Genomic DNA, 20375 nt, shown 5'->3' with positions numbered 1-20375 from the left:
ATAACGGTTAATGCTAGCTACTTTGGCGATGCAGAAGCTTAACCATGAAAGGCTTGGATTTTCAGAATACAACTCTTCATAAAATAAAATAACCAATACGTCTGGACTTAAAATAATGACAGTCCACAATTATTAGTTGGCACAAAAACAAATGCATGAGCAGTTTTACGATGCCAAACATTTGGGATAGTATTATCCATGGGAACCAAATTAGCACAACACAAAGTGGCTTTGGTTATTCCTTAGGCCAGATGGAGCCTAATTTGATCATGCACTTTATATCAATCATATCGATGTATACCACAAAACCGCAAGTAATGAACTGCAGGACGCCATTAAAAACCACACCAAGGAGCACTCAGGCCAAAATGTAGTTTCTATTTATGTACATAAAGTACCTATAGCTCTTATTTTACAACAGTTAGCATAAACTCATGCTGTGCAGCCAAATTATGTTTAAACCCACATAACTTTATGTAAATTCTTTCAGACGATACCAAATTTATCAGGCTACATTTTTGGGTAAATGTGTAAAAAAACAAACAACACTACACTACAATATTTCCATTTGATGGAATGGTGCGGCCAAAAAAACATGGTCTTGGCTTTGAATATTTCACATTTGTAAACCAAACATGATATAGCTTCAATGAAGAAACTGATGAAGAAAATATATGTGCATTTGTCAGATATTGTGGAATATGATGATTTTTTAAGGTAAATTAAAGGAAACTGGATGTTAAGGGGTTTAATGACATGACTTACTGATGAGCCGCCGTTTTGTCCTTAACACCCAAATGAGCTTCATTTCATAGCAGCAGCCTAAAATCTATAAATTTACGACCTCAGGGGTGCTCTCATCATCAAATTCACTCTCAACTGAGCTTCACATCGATGTGACATCATGCATTTGTTGGGAGGACAAACACGATTTTCTGGCTGCAGTAGACATCAGTGAATATTCACTAATAAAAATTGATCTGTGACCAGAGCAAAATGGAAAACATAATTTAAGTAAAGAAAATCGTTTTTTATTCTTGTGCTCATTCACTGTGGTATGCTCCACTATGTCTTTAGATGGCAGTAGTAGCCTACCTTGTTAACAGGCTAGTTTGGATGATTCAAAGCCAAATCAAAGTGTTTAGAAACAAACATCATTAAAAATGGAATTTGTCATGCATAAACTTATTTTTGATGTGACGGGAGTTTCATGCAGGAGCAATGAGTCATACTTCTTCTGCCAATCAATACTAACAGTACTGAAAGTAATAAAGGTTGATTTTGTTATTAAAGCTACGATTACAGGCAGTCACAGCATCTTAAATGAATGCTTTGATGACACATAACTGAAAATATGACATGATAAGCTTCCGTATCAACAGGAAATAAAACATTTTTATTGATCATTTGTGTATATGAAGTTATATAACAACAGTCAGAAAACTGCACAGAGTGAATCACTACACAAAGTGAAACAAAACTGTAAAACACCTCGTCAAAAATGAAGGTATACACAGCAAATAGCGGCTCGCTGTCACCGCGAGCAATATGGCAGGAAAAAACACCCCAAACAGTTCTACAAGATTACAGAGAAAAATTCCACACACAAAATACTCAAGCAGGCTGTTGATATACACAAAGGCAACTAGGATCTTTCTACAGCATCAGATTCTAATACTTTACACAGCTTTGTTTTTGAAAGGTCAATGTGGCTTTTTGTGTAGTGCCACTGGAGAGAATCTTGAGTTCCTTGTCACACAGAGAGCTTGATAAGGTGTTTTCTTTTTACAAGATAACTATTTAGGGTTTCATGATGTATGCATAGGCCTACTTTGGTAGCAAATTGCAATCTGAGGAGCATTGCATTGCGGTGCAGGTAATGGCTTTGTGGTTTTTCCCCACACACTTCGCAATCCGATGGGTTCCGCAATGATGCCGGTTACTGAATTTCCTGATTTATAGCCTACATGTTTATTTCTGTCATAATTCAGATTTTCTTTCAGGTTTGATTTGATAATTCCGTCAGTACAATCTTTTTGCATTACTATCGAATTGCTCAGGCCGTTTTTACAATGTACTTTCCTCCATTTTTTCATTTAAATCTGAAGCTGTACTTAAATTCATTAATCTACATATGTAAAACATGTCACATAAAATAATCCCTTGGTTGAAGAAGGATTGGGAATGCAGCTAGGCCTATATTAATGTATATTCAATGATGCAATGAATGCAATCAGACAGGGGAGATTTTACCCCAAAGGGTTATGAAATAAATTCCTAACAGTTGAGGGACAGATTTCTTAACAACAAAAAGTGCAAAGTACATCTAATCTCACAACCAATGTAATCTACACCAACACAGTCCATACTGTACATTCAGAGTTTTCATCTCAAATATAAAAGTTTTTTTTGAATAGGGCAGTTCCCAAATAAAAAATGAATCCATAAATGGAAAGGAAATAATGACAATGATATAGCATATTAATGATAGATGGATAAAATTATATCTGCGGCTGAATAATCCTATTCATGTCACTTTGTATTTATTTTAGATATACATTTTTGACACGGTTATATAAATATATACACGGCATTTTAAGGGGATATTAAATGTAGAATCATGTTTGGTATTTAACTAATACTCCCTGAAACTTCTGATGCTGCGTGCAAGAAGAGAAAACAAACCTGCGAAAAGGGAGGGAACCCTAAACATAGGTCGACAGGTGTCAAGCTCCAACCTGTAAGCTGAATCCAAGTGTGCTGTGTCCTAACCATTTCACTGGAAAGGAGAAACATCTCTCTGGACTGGAATCATCCTCATTAGAATCTATTTTTTTTTTATTTTTTTTTTTCTCTCGGGCAACGCCACCCACGTTAACACTATGGGATGAACATACAAGTATTGCACAGTGCTCAACAAAATGCTGTGTGAAGTGACCCGCTCGCGCTCAGATAAAACGTCTTTCTTTTTGCCACGTGTAGTCGGGCGACGCCACGCGCACTCTCTCTTTCTCTGCATGTAGAAGGGAAAATGGCATTAAACGCTACGACATCACTACAGAACAAACTGGTTTCGCTATCTACTGATAAGTCTACATCTCTAAGCACACACGGCAGTCACAGTGATACACAAAGTAGTCCTCAGAGACTCCTATGGAATGACAAGTAGCTTTTTCATAATAGTGCTATCAACTACACAATAACATTGAAAACATTTAGAAAGTCCTCCTGAAGCTAGCATCGAGTATATGCAAGAGGTTCCTCCAAGATAAGAGACTTCATGGTTTTCATGGATTCAAACTTATTCCTTTGCTAATTGGACCCGTAGTAAAGGACGTGATGGACTAATAGCCTACGCAGACCATTAACTTTACGGTTATTTCCCATTCTCTTGGTGTAGTCCTGTACCTACAAGAAAACAAAACTGACGTAACTGGCTGAAACGTGATTTGTCATCATTGCTTTCTTTCGTGTTTTTAGTCAAGCCGATCGAGTGGGCAAATTTCTGGCTGCCCCTGCAGGTGTCCTGAAATAAAGCCAGCCCAACAATTGTCCAAAATTGTTTCAAATAAGTCAACACGCTAGTTTAAAGACATCCAGTGCAAAAAAGCAGCCACATAAAAGTTAAAACTGGCAGTAAAACATGGCTAACTCTATTGTCACTGTGAGAAGGCAACGCAACGCAAAGCAAAGACTGCGATTCAGGGCACCATTGCAGCCAAAGACATTGTTCCCAATAAACCAAAGCTACAACCACTAGCAATTGGGAGTGTGCATGAAGAGACGGTCTTTACATAAGTCACCTCTGAAAATGGCAGTGTTTAGAAACTCGCTTCACCTCCGTCAATATAATCATATACATTGAACCAATGTTTAGACTCTTGTTTTTTCTTTTCTCTCCTCTGATTGAAGGCAAGGGGATCATATCAGAAGAGAAAGCCCCTGGTGTCAGTAGATCTCCCCACGTCCCAGCCTTTAGTAAAGATTGTAAAAAAAATCATGCAGTTTACGAAAAATAGTCAAGACGTTGAATTGCTCTAAAAAATAGTCCTCTTAAAACCAGAGTCACGACTCTTTTTTTTTTATTATTTCTTTTTTTAACTCCCTCTCAAAGATCGGACCCCGGCCTAAATGCGATATACTTCCAACATCGCCGAGGCTGTTTAAAGTAAACAGTTAACAAAATATTGTTAAACGTGCTTAAGGACACAATGGCTACAGCTTGGTGCTTTTTTCACATGGGTCTATTTTGTAAGGGTTGAGAAATAAGTCTTTTTTGGAGGCAATATTTTCCATTTTTGGAAAAGAAAACGAGCCAGTTCAAGTGAACGATGGCCTTTAAAATGAGGACCTATTTCACCTAAACTGCCAAATATGGAGAAAGTAAATGCTAACTGGTTTGGATTAACCATTTCATTGTAACAGTGTGCATCAAGCTAAACATACAGGTCCTCTGATTGAGAAATAAGTACAAAAAGTCGTAAGAAATCATGTGCTTGTATAATTTCCAGCAGCATATTCTTTCCCTCAGAACCATAGTAGTTAATGGCCTTATATTTTGGAGTATTATGTGTATATATTCATCTGTCTTTTTGATGATCCTTTGCCGAACTTAAAGCCAGACATCGTTCTTTACAATGTGAATATATTTCCACTAGTGTCTTGTAGGTTGGAAATCTTTTTTTCTGGAATGCAATAAGGTAATAAGGTAATTTTAAATCCTGGGGTATATAATATTGGCTTTCCTCTATATCTGCATTTACATAATTTAAAATAGAACATCTTATTAAAAACATCAAGATATACACAGATTAGGAAACGGGTAACAACATACAAACACATAAACTAGAAATCATTTTTGTCTGCATACTTATATATACAACTGTGGTACAATAAATTCTTTCAGTCATGCGTTATCTATACAGATCATATTGCTTAAAAGAAGGGGGCATTTGGTCGGGGTGGTTAAGGGCACGGAGATGAAAAACCAAAACTGCTGAATCAGAGAGGAACAGAAAAAAAAGAGAAAGTAAGGAACCTGATAGAAAAAAAGCAGAAGGTGGGATGTTGCAAGACGTTTGAGAAATTAGGATTGTTTGTGATATTAGGGGCGGTAAAGCTGGGAGAGTTTGAGAGGCGGGGTAAAGAGGGGGCTTAAATGGATGGACCCATATATCACTGAGGTATTTACACATACTGGCTAAAGAGTACTACAAGGCAGGTGCTGAAAGGGCCCTGCCTATTTCTTGGTGGAGAGCTGAGCGTCCACCTCTTCCTCAGGCTTCAGCACGTGCCACTGGGCGATGGGTCTCCTGGGGTTGGCCAGCATGTCGGACCAGTGGCGCAGCTCCGTGCCCGAGCTGTTGAGGCCCACAAAGACCTTGCCGATGGCATCGTTCTTGCCGATCTTGTCATAGTCCAGAACAGTTATAACAACTTGCACTTTCTGTAGAAAGGAAAGAGTGAGAGAGAACGTAAATGTGTTGTCAGCATATAGACTTTTAAAGCTGTTCCATCTTTGTTGGGAGTCGCACATGCGCAGTACCTAGGTAAGGACTACTAGCCAGTCAGAAGCAGAGTATGAGGGCGTGCCACACTAGCAGCTAGGCGAGCATTATAACGTGTGTTACAAAGTGACGCACGTTTGTCACGGAAGTAAAGGCTGGACTACAATAGAGCTGTTTGGAGCAGTTTGTGAACAGTGTTTTCTGTTGGAGATGGTAAGTCCCTTTGGGGTGGACTTTGGGCTTTTTCACTTTGCAAGCCTATAGCATGCACAAAAAATATATATAACACAATAAAAGAAAGGGAAAAAGCCAAAAAGCATAATATGAGCACTTTAAAGGTGTCCTGCCACACATATTTCATTACTTTGTGGTAATGTTCTACCATGGACTCTGTAACATTTTTTGTGGAAAAAATGCCTTGGTTACCTTGTTTCAAGCCATTCTAGCGTGGTATAGAAAGCCTGTAGGAAGACTGAGCTCGATTTGTGCCAGTTCTCATTAATATTCAATGAGCTAAGCTGCTTGACTCTGATGAGCCTGGCTATCAGCATCCTTTACCGAGTGCAACTGGGCGAGCTCATGAATAGTAATGAGCTCAGGCAACACCACGTCAGACTGACCAGCCTTTGTAATTGGCCTGATTTCTCCGCTTATTTCTTTTCAGTGGCTAGAGCTGACAGAGGAGGTAGCAGTTCATTTACACATTCACGACATAACACAAACACATATGGACCTAACATATTTAAAAAAAGTACAAGTAAAAACAGTTTTGTGTGGCAGGGCACCGTTAATGCTCATCTCTTAATAGCCAAGTTTGCTTTAGTCAAACAATAAAGCTCCACTTTGTTAAGTCAGTGTCTGCTCAGGAAGATTGTGCGATACATAGATACTAAATGGACCTTTTGGTGCGATTGGTCAAATGATCATGATCTGATGCCTGTCTTGTTTTTATTCTGTATTGTGTCTCGTTAATGTGGCTGTCTCTTAGTTCTCTTTTTATGATGTAAAGCACTTAGTAACTTTTGTTTAAAAAAGTTTATTAATATTTTATTAGATTTTACCAGCAGACAGGAGTTGTACTGCATCAGAGCATTAAAAAACATAAATAAAGTCAGGAGAGGAGCATTTTCCAACACGACATAACTTTCAAGTTCCCCTTCACAACTTTTAGGATCTGATGAACTGCAGCAAAAAAAGATATCACTTTCATACAATCACACGGTCTTTGTGCTCTTAAACACAATTTGAATGATTATCTGCGCAATTTCTTTTGTGCTATGTGCTCACAGTTAGTGTGATTCTGCACTGCATATCCCAGAAGTCCCCTGTCAATCAGTGTTTGTTAATGTTTTCAGTTTAGGTTAGTTTAGTTTGTGTTCCTGTGGGTGTTGAGCTGCACCTGCTAAACACCCCGCCTTTCTATTTATTCCAAACAAACTGTAAGTGTGAAAAGCATCAAGAGATCTACCATATCCTGAGTGGTTAAAAGCCTGGATAAACTAAGCAAGGTATGCACTGAAACATCAGTTACTGTAGTGCAGAAAAACGAATGAATGAATTTGTGCATTAAGCTATCTGAAACAGTTCCTGGTTATTGCTTTAAGTAGTACAGTAATGCAGAGAATGAGGTACTCCTTCAGACATTAATGTTGATTAACGGTAATTGACACTCCAGACCAGGCCTCGGTTATTTCCAGAGCCAAACACAGCAGAATGTTGATTACTCAGAAGTCTAAGACTCAGCCTCAGCATGTGTTTATTCAAAGGAACACTGCAGAGAGGAGTGACCTGGGCATCAATCTCTGGCAGAGAATATGAATTAGGGCACAAAGAGCCCTGATTAAGTTTCGATCCACTGGCACACTGAGCTGGGCTCTGAGCTCATGCACGTGGCAACGTGCATGAGCTCAGAGCCACTGTTGTAAAAGAGCATGCCTAATACGCCATGTAATGAAATACTGAATAAGGTTCCCAGATGGCTAGTTGGGGTTAGTTGGTCTTTAAAGAGAGAGTTCACCTTCAAATTGCTAATTGAATCACAGCTTTCTTTGACTGGAAATTAGCAGGATCTTTTGTCAATCATCACTTACCAGTCAGTGTTGTTTTGCTGATTCTATTGTCCTTTGTATGTATGTAAGATAGATATAAATTAAAACAAATGAATCTAAATAGGCTCACTGAGTGCTGCAAAGCTAATTGTCTGTGTACTAAGGAGTGGAACTGCCCCAGTCAATAACAAACAATGTTTGTGTAAGTAAAAAGACCAATTAAAAACACAGATTTTAATTCCCACACAATCTCTGCTGAGTCAATTCAAATCTTTAGATTAATTACACAAATTGTTTAATTTAAATGTAATACTCCGCCTCTGCAGATAAACATTGTTAATGTGAAGCTTTCTACAAGCAGTCTGCATAATTTGTTGTAAAGGTTAACAAGATGGGGGAGTTTTTTTCCCTACAACATCAGACAGAGGTAATATTAAGACAGGAGTAAGTCTGTAATTAAAAATCACCACAGCTCTGAGTGTCTTTATTTAAAGATCAGAAGCTGTCAGTCTATTAGTTTAACATTTACTACATCCTTTTTTAAGGAGTTGATTTTTGACTGATTGGTCACAGTCAAATTAGGTCATTCAAGTATGCTCTCCTGGCTTTCAGGAAAGTCTTCAATGTACCGAATCAATGACAAGTTTATGATTCAATCAGTGGCACTAATACTTAATTAATAATTAACCTGGTTCTTACAGTAATGATGAGATAAGAAATGTAAATGTAGCCAACATATCGGCTGCACTAAATAAGGGCTTGATTCGGATGGGGTTGATCAACACAGTTTAAATTAAATCTGAGGCTCATGGACCCAAACCCGTGATTTGTGAGCTGTGACAGGCTTAATCAATTTGACTCAATTACTGTCTTGCCTGAAGAAAAAATGTTGTTCATTGCTATTCCTTTCTGGCACAGTTTGTGCATTCTTTATCCTTCATATTGTTCTGGAAAAAAATCTTTACTTCCTCTTTGCCTTGAAAACACAGCAGTTGTTGCTGTATGCACTTAAGTCATGATGTGCATGGTAATTGTAAGACATGCAACAAATGAGATACATGATACAGGCAATAACAAGTTCAGAGAATAACAACAACCGAGCAATTGGCTTGTCAAATTGCGAAACCAAGTGCCTTTGATTGTATGCTATGATAAAACGCCTCTTAACTGATTATTTGGGAAATGAGCTTCCACTTATCAATTGTTTCTATGCAACCAAATGTTTGTACAATTTGTCCCCACAGTATAGCACATTCACTTTTAGAAATGTCAAGGTTTTGAGAATGGATATTTTATAAAAGCCCCTTTTCCACTGGACAAAAAACCCACTAACACCCACTAACATCTGGATTTTGTTGTCAGTGGGAAAGGTTAGAATCTGCATTCATTCTCAGGACAAATTTTTCTGTAGTAGCTCCTGCTCTGATCGGCAGTGACAGAAACATGACACCAGGGTAATTTTTGCCCCTTTTCTGGCACGATGCTACGACGCACGTCCTCTCAGCCACAAATTCTTTCCGTCTCCGCCCAAGCAGTGTTCGGACATCGTTCCAAATTAGTCAGCACTGACTTTGAAAGAGAGACTGAATAAGTAACAGATACCTAGCCTGGATGCCAGCCAAACTTAGCCCCGCCCACAACATTCGAGGTCGGGAAGTTCAGGGAAGTTCCAGCACATTCTGACTAGAATCTATGTATTAGTAGAGTATGACCACGTCAGGCTAACAGATACCAAAAAAAAGCAACCAATGTAAACATTTTACAGGCCTCCATGCTGATTTCTAATGTTTACTAACTGAGTTTGCAGTTATGTGCATTGTATCGAAAAGCTGGAGGGGCAAAAGTTAACACATTTTCCCACACGTTTGTGACGTCAAACGTGACACACCAGAAAGTAAAAACAGAAAGACATTCTCGTCTACTGGCAATGGTAAAGGAGTTTATCGCTTATTTTTAGTGTTTTTTTTGTGTTTAAAAAACCTACATATATGCGCTAATTTTAGTGGGAAAAGGTTATACAGTCAATGGATGAGAATGTACCTGGATTTGTTCAAATGGGACTTCAAAGCTGAAGGACTCATTGTAGTAAGGGTTGAGGGTGTTCTTCTTGATTGTTGTCTTCTTTTTCTTCAGCCTCTTGCCGTTTTGCATCAGATGGATCTTCACGTATGGATCTGCAGGGAAAACAATATTTTACAAATGTTTTTAGATTTTCACTTCTGTGACAAAAATTTGAAGACGCTCTTTTTTATCTTCCTGCGTCCTTTAAAAGATTATAAGAGTTAGTCCTTCATTAACTGAATTTCTTTGGCCACTTTGGGGGCAGTGGAACAAGTTGCAAGTACAATACACTGACATATTATTACTTTGTACTGGTGAACTTGTCAGCAAACAGTTGCCTATTTACACATCCAGCAGACACACAGCAAAATTAACATTGATTTGAAGTCGTGTTTGTGTCCACCTGATGCACGCAAATCCAATTTTCACTATCTTTTAGCTCTGTTTTTGGTCTCCACCAACTCCTGAGAGAAATATCCGGCTCTTTAGGTGCTAAATGCTTAACTATGTTCACTAGCTTGTTAATTTTGTCTGTCTGCCATTTGGTGCTGGGCAGGTAGCGTACAGTGTATCAGAGGGTTTTGCTGCCTGCTGCAGGCCGTCAAATATAAAAATAATTTATAGCTTTAAACAAATGTTTGAACCCACAGTACCCACATATTTGATGTACAAATGCCTCCAAAACAAGCAATGGGCAGTGGTTATAAATAAAGCATGGCCATGTGAGTCCTGTGTGTTTACATCATTTAACCTTCCGAACTCAAGAGCTTCCTTTTCATCAGTCCGAATGCCTTCTGAAGTGGCACCCAAGTGGTCTGCTTCATCCATCCTCATCCACTCTCTGGCTCATCAGGTGGAGTGTGTGTTGAAAAACAGCAAACCGCCCATAGCTTTTGTTTACGACGTAGCGCTACCCCTCTTGATTTGTTTACATTCTCCAAATTGGTATTAAAACTAAATTGGAAAAGAGGTCAGTTAATGTCACTGTTTTAGGGTGCGCAGCAATCACCTTGTCAAATTGTCAAAGAAACCACGTTTTTTTTGGCTTGAATTGGGCCATTAAAGGGACTAGATGAAGCTGGTAAATTTGCACAATCAAAGATCCTAATCAGTCCAAAATATGGGCAGCCGAAGAATGTAATAAGTTCCATTGTAATTTTCAAAGGCATTCAAAAGGATCCAAAAGGAGGAGGATTGAATGAGGATTCAATAATTGCTGTGGTTCAAAGAACATGCAATCTTCCTACTCATCACAATGTTTCCTTTATGATACAATACAATACAATCTTTTGCTGCAGTTGGTTGGGCCTTGTTAATTTAGAAAGTGAGAAATGTACAGTGTTACAATCATTTACACGTAACAGAAGAGGAATGGACATCATAAGCATCTATTCATCACAACTCTGGTACAATGTAGGTCGGTTGACAATCATGCCTTAACGTAATATGTCACAACCCAAAATTAAATGTGCTGATGGCAGCGAGTCAACTTTACCTGTTGATTAGGGCCAGAAAAGAAGGACTGCAAACGTCTTATACTTCCCGTTACTCATAATACCTGGATCTAGGTTAAAGTCAAATTCATATGAGAAAACAGGTTTCTGTAAATGACGCGTTCATAGAGAAGAATGGCTGATTTCTTGGCCATGTATACGGGTAATCAGGTTTATAAACCTGCACATATGCATGAAAAAAAAATCTGCAGCATGTAAAAGCATATTTAGAGTAACAAGGTTACAGTGCAGGTAAATACTCTGTCCAATTTCCTACGTAACCTGATTTTCTCTGAATAATATGGTTTCTTGGGTGCTTGTAAACATACCGAATGTGGAAGTGTCTTAGGCTGCAGTTCCTCTAATGGTCCCTAGATGCTGCCTAAAGGGAAAACTATTGAGTGTATTGAGGTGAACAGACAACTTCCACCTTCTCTGTCGAAGCACAGGATTAATATTTATTTACCACATTAAATGATGGTCTCAGTAGTTGTTTTCACTGCTTTAAGCAAAATGTAACTATCTTTTGGTGGCAATTTTTAAAATCATTGTTTCATTACGGATATTTGTATATTTAAAGAGGATAATGTTTTGGGTGTGTGCTTGGTTGAAGTCAGCCATGGTGGCTTCCACTTGGCCCCTCAGAGACTATATCAGTGGTTTTCTACACTTTGTGTTTATCACATCTCAAGCTTATCAACACTTAATACAACATAAATGTGAGGGAACTCCTAAAAACAGCATACATCTCTCATTATAAATAAATGAATATAAATAAATGAACATAAACACAGGCCATGGTTTGCAGTGTGAACAATGTCAACCGGATTGTGGAAAATTCTGGTTCCACATTTGAAGACCAATCGTCAATCATGACGACTATACAAGCTATAGGGGGGAAATTAATGAAAACCACTTTGTGTCATTTATCATTCAAGACAACATGCTGCTTGAGAAAGACAAAAAGAAATAACCACCAAATGCTGGTAGTGAGGTAGTTCCTCTTCTGAGGTTACCAATATCCCCCTTAACTACTGAACCCCAGAGCTGTGCACTGGAATAAATTAGAAGTAAGACTTTAAATCAGAGCTTATAATTAGTTACTAAAACACTGCTTGCTCTGATAATGTGGATTTATCTCTGGATCCAATATGCACAAAGTCTTTACAATGTTTTTTTTTATGTGTGAGCTGCACTGGAAAATAGCTCTGTTTTTAGCTGGAACATGGTAGGATTTCTGACAAAAGTAAATACTGAACAAGCTTAGCTCCCTTGATCTCTTATCCAATTTAGGGGGATAAGGACCTGATTGTAGACTGGCGATGTCCGTCCACGGCAGCTGACATGAATATAGAGAGAAAACCACACAAACAGAGTAAAAGGGAGAAAAGCAGGGAGAATAAATAGATGGCAGAGACATGGGTGAAAAGGTAGGCTCCTAATAGAGTGGGTGTCCTGCTGAGAAGAGCTGGAGTGCTGGGATGAGGAAAACAGTGAATGAGGGTTATGTGCGTGTTGTCACAATACATCCAACAGTATCTAAATGAGGAATTTCTCCAGCCTCAACTAGTACGTTGAAACAGCAGAATGAGCCCTTCATACACTCATTTTATCTGTCAGAAATCAGTGTCTCAGATTCAAAATTTGCACCACAAAGCTTCAGGTTTAGTTAAAATCTTAAAACAATTTATTCTGTAGTGTTTCTGCACTGAACTCATGCAATTCAGTTGCCATTACTGTCACATTTACCCCCCTTGGATTATCTGCATGAGTGAAGTTTTTGCAGGTTTTCTTCTGATCAGCTGGGGGTGGCTTTCATTGCTCATAGAAGCTCCTCTGGTCTTTTTCTGCTTATTTCAAAATAATTTTGTGTAAGGAGACCTCTGTCTCATCAAGTTCAAAGACGTGTAAAGAAAGCCAAGCACAAAAAGTGAGAAAGGGCAAAGGACAAAGAGGGTGTAGAAAAGGGATCTGTGGGACGTGTGCTTGTTCAATTAAGTAAAAAAAAAAAAAGGAATATTGGTCACATTTGCCTGTCAAGCTTCTGTTGACGCACGTCATATATGCAGTTTACAATGATAACTGTGGCAGATTTACCACTCAAAATTTTTGAAGGATGTGCCATTGATTTCAGACAAAAGCAGGCTTCGCATTTCTAGCCAACCACATTTTCTTGGCTGAAATGACAACTGTCGCTGGTAGATAACATCAGCTGTAGCCAGCTAGCTAATGTTAGCGTCCTAAGGATAAGCAGAGCTAGGAGCATAATATAGGACCCCCACCACCTCAGAAATGGACTGTGTGCTGCAATTAGGCAAGCGCAATCACAGCCATGAACAATGAAAAATAAACTCTTGAAGGACAATTCACTACTGCCATTTATACACTGTTGCCACTTTATCTGCACTTATCTTCACTCCACTTTTTACTTCTTACTTTCACTTTTAACTATTTATCTGGTATTTTGTTTATTTAATTTCTTTGACGCAACATGTGTGACAAATAAATCTCTTGAATCTTGAGTTAAAACTCCATCTCTGACTGACTCAAAATAAAACGAGAGTCTTGTAAAAGGGATCTTAATTATGTACTTGATGGCTACATGCTTGATATTGTGTTAAAGTAGTATAGATATTATGAGAGATAAGATCATGCTGTTATAACCCTGTTTGGCTGCTTAGCTTACAAACTTGTTTGTATTTTTTAAACAGTATGGTCTTACTTTTGTATGTTACAAGAGAAAAGGCTTAGGCTTAGTTGCTGGGGTGTAAATTTCCATAAATCCAATAAAGATCAGGACAGTGCTGCCAACGGTGGAGGAATACTACACAGTGAGTGACCTGTAACCACACAAACTAATGTAGTTAGTCAATGACATTGTTAATGATATGGTAACTAAAGGCCTTGGAAGTAATGCTACATTACTATTATAGGTGGTAAGCTTGTTAGCCGAGCATGCCAACAATTGCAATTTATGCCAGAATAGATAAACACACAGATTATTTCCCTACACTTTTGCTTTTGTGTTTTTAGTTTTGGAAATGCAAAAAAAAAACTTTAAAGCCTACTGTGTCTAGTTATGGTTGCTATAACCATAACTGGACAATCTGTTCTGGGGAGGGGTTTAGCGAACTGAAATTCTGCTACAACATGTTCAGTACATGTCATGTATCCTCTTATATTGGTAACTGTGCCTGATCAAACACAATACAACAGCTGAATGGAATAATGCAAGATAACCCTTTCTCAGGTTGGAAAAAAACACATCACTGCTATCCAGACGCCCCTTATCTTTCTGGCCAGTAGATGAGAGTTTGGCATTATTGAGTTTTGGGAGACTCGCCGTACCTCATATCCGGCACATTTTACAGTCTTATCCCAGACGGATGTAATCTGTCCCATTTCATGGATGAATGGCAGCGCTCCTAATGCAACAGCGCTTCCTCACATATGTGTACAGCAAAGAGGCTAGACTTCACTATCCTGAGGGTTACTCATCTGAGTCCTGGATCTTGGCCATGGTTTTATGAGGCGATGCACTATCAGTGTTCCATTCATTTCCCCCAAGAGGCAGGTTTCTTGGGTAAGTGATGAGCTCTGAGCCAAATCAGCTGCAGAGTTCAGTAGAGTTACTAAAGCAGTCTTATTTTAAAGTGGTTACTTACAGTTTGTGCTTCAAGATATGAATAATTGCCAACTATTTTAACTCAGACATACATTATGTGCACACACATACAACATGTCTGTGCACATTCTTCCTCAAATATTTCCATGTTAATCGAGTGTGGCCACTGCGTTCACTGGCAGAGTTGTGCCTAATGAACACCAATACAAGCAGGGTTAAATATAGCCTGGCTGTCATCTTAGCTTTCCTCCCATCATTTTGGATTTGCCATGGTGGGTGAATCCAGGGGTGACTGTCGGTTTAGTTTTACATACTTAACTCAGCGGTGGAAGGGCACACAAACCACACAAACACAAGCGTTTATGGTGGAACTGTCTGAGGCGCAGACCCACATCAACTACCTCCACAAAATCTGAGATCTTTGTGATAATGAAAATCTTAATTATCTGAAATCTTCTGCTTCTCATGATGTCTATCTGGATTTGTATATATTGAAGCAAAAGAAAGCAAAGAAATAAGACACTTGAAATTGCTTCCTTCTCGGCCCGTTCATCATCTTAATGATCCATCTGGCCCGTTGTTTTACTGACTGCGAGAAAACCTCTGTCTGACGATCCAGACAAACAAAACAAATAAACCCTCCAGCCAAAAGACTGGAACTGGAGCACCAGATCGGGGCAGTGCAGCTTCATTACCATTGACACCGGCGCCTGTGTGCTTTGATAACCTCTCCCACTGTGGGCCATTACCTGGTTATGGAACCTTTATTGCCACTACCTCTATAAACCTGCATGTCGTCATTCTGAGTCACTTCTAGACACTTAGCCTTTGTGTCCGACACAATTTTGAGTCTGGCTCATGATTAAAGGTGCACCATGCCAGGGATACACTACAGTTGCTTTAAATCCTGTAAAATGCACAATTTTAAACAGACAATAAGTGAAATTGTTACTGCCCCTTAGCACAAAATCACACAACGCATCTGTGGGAGGTTAAACGACTTGTTGATGACTTTGCCTGCAGCTGTAATTACTTGCTTTTATAACTCACTTTCTATTCTTTAGTCTGTTTTTCAAAACTGTAAAAGGCACCGCCCACTGGAGATTCAAGATTCTTTGAAATCTGATTGCCCACAACTTAACATAATAGATAGGTATTGTAAGTAGACATTGCTGTGGTGTCTACAGCAGAAAGAGGAAATCAACTTGTCAGCAATGAGACTAGGATTATTTTGAGACGACAGCTAAAGAGTATGGTGCTCGGCCATCACCACACTTACGTGGCAATGACCCTGAGGAACACCAAAAGTCAACTGTACTTTTTCAAAACTAATATTTCAAAAATCTGTTTTTGTGAGAGACGCAGCGTGGAGGTAGATTTGGATGGGATGTTTCATGAGGAGCCAATCAAAAGAATTATTTCTGATTATACATTGGTTAATGATAATACCACCATCTTCCTCTGTGAGCCATAATTAGGCATGGTAAACAGGATGACAATAGAGGAGAAGGCTGATCCCAGGCCATCAATTACTTGTCCTCCTTCTTAAGCTCTGGCTGAGACGCCCTGTGGAAGGGGGCTAATTATTGTTATTACAGACCTGCCCATTATTTCATCCATCTGCTACACACTACAAGTCAATTCTCAGAGCAGAAAAGCAGTCGCAACTAACAAAAATCAAAACACAAACTGCAATTTGGAGTATATTCTGGTTGTGTGTAATTAGAAACATGCACTGTACCATTACTGAATGCTAATAATTCACCCTGAAACTTACAAACCAGTGCACAGAGATAAAACATGCTCCAATTAAATGTGACATACAGTATGTGGTGTCAAACTGTCTGGTTTCCCTGCTATTTCCCTTCTCTGTAAGAGAGAAACCTGGCTTTCAAAGTGGACACATTAACACCTTTTTTTACTGACTAGTCAATGTGGCTGACAATCTCATGATGCAAATGGGCACAGGTGAGTGCTAATGCCAGTAGCATAAAATGGCAGCAGGGGAGGGGTTTTCTTTCTGCCAAATGGTTGCTTGAACTGGTCTGGTAGATGAAAGGGAGCTGTGAGCTTTTTATGTGCGCCAAGTTACAGTACCGCAGGATGTTTAGGCTTATATGGAGAGACAGGGCTGTCAGGCAGAAAGCAAGTGGACACAGGTGTATGGTAATTGCACAAGAAGGTGTCAAGGAGGGAGAGGGAAGTGCACGGCAGAGAATTTAAAATGAAACCACTGAAGAAAGTCAAAGGAGAGGCAGCAGGGGGGGAAAGAGGGCAGCTTATTGTGTGATTTTGTATTTGTGATAATGAGTGTGTGCATGTAGGGCTCTGCGGGGATTTGTGTGCATGTGAGTGTGTCTGATACTGGCCAATGCTGTCTGACTCCAGAAGATGTTTTTTTTTAATCATGTATTGTCAAATCAGCAAAAACAACAAATGTTAAAAAGTGCTTTACAGAGAGAATTACAATCAAATAAAAACACAGACCTAATTGTGTAACAGATTGATATTAAACCTGAAAATCATTATTGTTATGATGCTGAATATATGGGGTGAATCTTAGTTAAGTGCGCCTGTAGAGTCAAACACTTGTTTCTTCTACACAACATTAGGTCTGAACAGTGCAGGGTCTTTATGATCTGAACATCTGTACACAACTTTTAAGATTGTTTTGGGTGGAAAAGGTAGTCAAAGTCATGTTTTTTCTTGACAACGGTAATCGTGACCAGTGATGTGTTTGGGTGGTTGTTAAAAAGAACATCCTAGTAGGGGTTGTAGGAGAGGCAAAGTGTGTGCTGCTATACATGTATAATTACAGACAAAGGACCTGTCAGAGGGGAAGTTAGTGGGCACAGACACACACCATTGTAATTGTTCTCACCTGACAAGCCTCCCACATCCATTTTCTTCAGGTTTTTGGCCTCGAGGACGACCACGGTCAACTTGCCAGCAGTGGGAACGTACCGCAGAGAGAAGCAGATATCACCCAGCTTCTCTTGCTGTTGGACAGGCAGAGACATTGCAGAGGTGAGACCAGTTTTAACAGCAACTACTAAATCCAAATTTCCTGCATCACATGCTCACAGCAGATGCTCACTGAGAGGTTAGATGAGGGGACAAAATAGCTCGTAAATTCCCCTCCAAAGCACATTAGAAATTGTTCAGTCAACCAAATATGAAGCTCTGTAGTAGGTTGCCTTTTTTAACTTAGACATGTTGATTTGGTTCTGCAACATTTAATGATAAAAGCTGCAAGTGCCAGTGTGTCTATATAAAAAGGGATGGTATTAAATAGTTAAAGTACAGTACACTGACACTGAGTTGTTTACAGTAATTATGTCCACTTTGAATAAGGGTGCATGTATGCATACAATTCACAAAGGTGACAGAAAGATGTTTTTGTAGTTGCTCTAAGGGAATATATTTGTATGCACAGTGCTTTCTACAGTAGTAAAGAATATGCACAAAAAGATCAGCATATATAATTCAGTGGTATAAATTACAATCTCCAAGAAGTTTTGTTCTCTTTGGTGACACCCATGGCAAAAAGCGGTACTTTCAGGTCTGTTTTTAGATCTCACTTTCACTTTTTTTTCGTAGAGATAACTTACAATATAACATCATTGCTAACATTAATCTTTATCCTTGTTAACCATTACTGCTGCTCTGAGAAAGTCTTCTGTACTCTTAATGTGGAACTGTGTATGTCTAATATATTGTAAGCAGTAATAATGAGAAGTGTTTATTTACATTATAGCGTCTGCACAGAACATATGCAGATCACAATAAAAATGAAAAATATGAATGGAGACAATTAATTACGAGCCAAATATGCATGCACAAATATTTCAGAATCTATTTTATATTCAAAACGGTCTGCAGGACAAGCTGTTAACAAGGTTAGTCATCATGTGAGCCAGCTGTCTGCTGTCTTATTGTATAAATGGAAAAATAATTTCAAAATACTGTAGAAGCAGAAGTAGAAGGCGTAGAAGTAAACAGACTATTACTTCTCCTGCCATTTAATTAATTAATATCAATGTATCAGGTATGAAAAGAGATTCTATATACAAAATTCATACATCAAAACCTTAACAATAACAAGTTTAAAAAAAGACAGTATGTCAAATGCAATGCTTCATATCACACTGCAGCATCTCTTCAGAGTCAGAGCCAATCAAATGTACAACAAGTCCCTGCATGTTTGCAATCTATGTATTTGGTCGCTTGTTTTAGCTTGAATGCTTTCTAATATCAGCTCCCACTTTTGTTTGACACTCATCAACTTTACTGGAAAAGTACTGACTGCAATCACTTCACTGGTTCACACAAATCACCATCACAAACACAGCCTCATCATGGCACTTGATGGTATTTTAAGCCCCCAACGTCTCCTTCCAGGCAGCGCTGTGACCCTAACCATAACCCTAACCATAACCATTGCTTAATCGACTTCAAGGCAGCGCTGCGACCGTTTACTTCAAGGCACCTAACCCTAACCCTAACCATTGCCTAATCCTAGTGCCTTCCAGGCAGCGCTGCCTGGAAGGAGACGTTGGGGGCTTAAAACACAGATAAACCATCATGGCACACTGATAAGAGAGCGATTCATATTCTTGCCATATCTCTTATCTTCACAAGGAGGAGATAGCATTCTTTCAGGTCACACCTGCGTAATGTGTGGCCATTTTCAACGGAGATGAATTCAGAGGCAAATTGGACCTGAATATGAAACCTTTGTTTTATTTCAGGAGTCTTTGTTTAAGTTCCAATCAAAGCCTCATGCAGAATCAGCATGCCGGAAATGGCTGCAGTGTTTTGTAATATAAAGGGCCCCCCGCCCATTTCATTGATCATCCACTACTCTGACTTGTAGTTGCACTACAATAACAATGCCTAAATGCTCTTCCATTGAAGACGAGGGCCGAGTTTTAATCAACACAAATCAACGCTCTCCTGGAGGCCAGCGAGAGAAGGAGCGACGGTTAATTATGCCTTTCAAGAGCAGTGACCAGGCTCTTTGATATTTTCTATGAACTGTAAAAGGCCAACTGCTGCCTTTTCAACTTAAAGGGCATTTTTGGAACTTGCTACTTCACAGCTGACCTTTAAAGTAAAGAGGATTGTGTTACCTGTGTGAAGGTAGAGTATTAAATCTTCGCTGAGTCTCTTTCTTTGTGCTTTTGGACTGATATGCTTCCTCCTTACAGAGCTTTATTTTCATTGTATATATTTAAAACGAGTGGATCCCCATCTTTTTGGCTTGTTATCACGGGCTGCTCCCCGAGAGGGGAATTTTTCTCCTCAGACTGTTTCATTTGCATATTTCAGGCTTGAAGAGGTAAACGTTTTATTTCACAAGAAAAATACAAAAAAAACATAGAAACAGTCTGAAAAATAAACAATTTCCTGTAGTATAGAAACTGCTGGGCCCACAGCTCACTGCTTCGAAGCCTGGCATCACCACCCAGCTGGCAGCATACAGTAACGTCTTCCATGAGTTCACCTGGAATTCCCAAACCCCCAAGTCCCCAAGTCTGTTTCTTTCTGCCGTTGTTTTTTTCTCACATAGAACCAGGCTGGATAAAGTTAACATAACTAACGTTATGCTAAGGTCTGCGGGAACAACCGCTAACCTTAA

At 39.1% G+C, this 20375-nt stretch overlaps 1 protein-coding gene across 2 annotated transcripts in view; it reads right to left on the bottom strand.

The window, feature by feature from the left end:
* Window positions 1–2293: 2293 nt before the first annotated feature.
* Window positions 2294–20375, bottom strand: part of syt1a (synaptotagmin Ia) — a 94445-nt gene continuing 76363 nt past the window's right edge. For both annotated transcript variants that reach the window (XM_078242974.1, XM_078242975.1), the window contains exons 7-9: window positions 17616–17733; window positions 9596–9729; window positions 2294–5446 (exon numbers count right to left, since the gene is read on the bottom strand). In XM_078242974.1, the coding sequence (XP_078099100.1) occupies window positions 5240–5446; window positions 9596–9729; window positions 17616–17733 (459 nt within the window). In that variant the 3' untranslated portion in view covers window positions 2294–5239. The remainder of the gene's footprint in view (window positions 5447–9595; window positions 9730–17615; window positions 17734–20375) is intronic.

This window comes from Sander vitreus, chromosome 23 (assembly GCF_031162955.1).
Source record: "Sander vitreus isolate 19-12246 chromosome 23, sanVit1, whole genome shotgun sequence".
NCBI classification, from domain to species: domain Eukaryota; kingdom Metazoa; phylum Chordata; class Actinopteri; order Perciformes; family Percidae; genus Sander; species Sander vitreus.
Note: the sequence above shows the minus strand (reverse complement) of the source record. Positions and strands in the feature narration are given on the sequence as shown.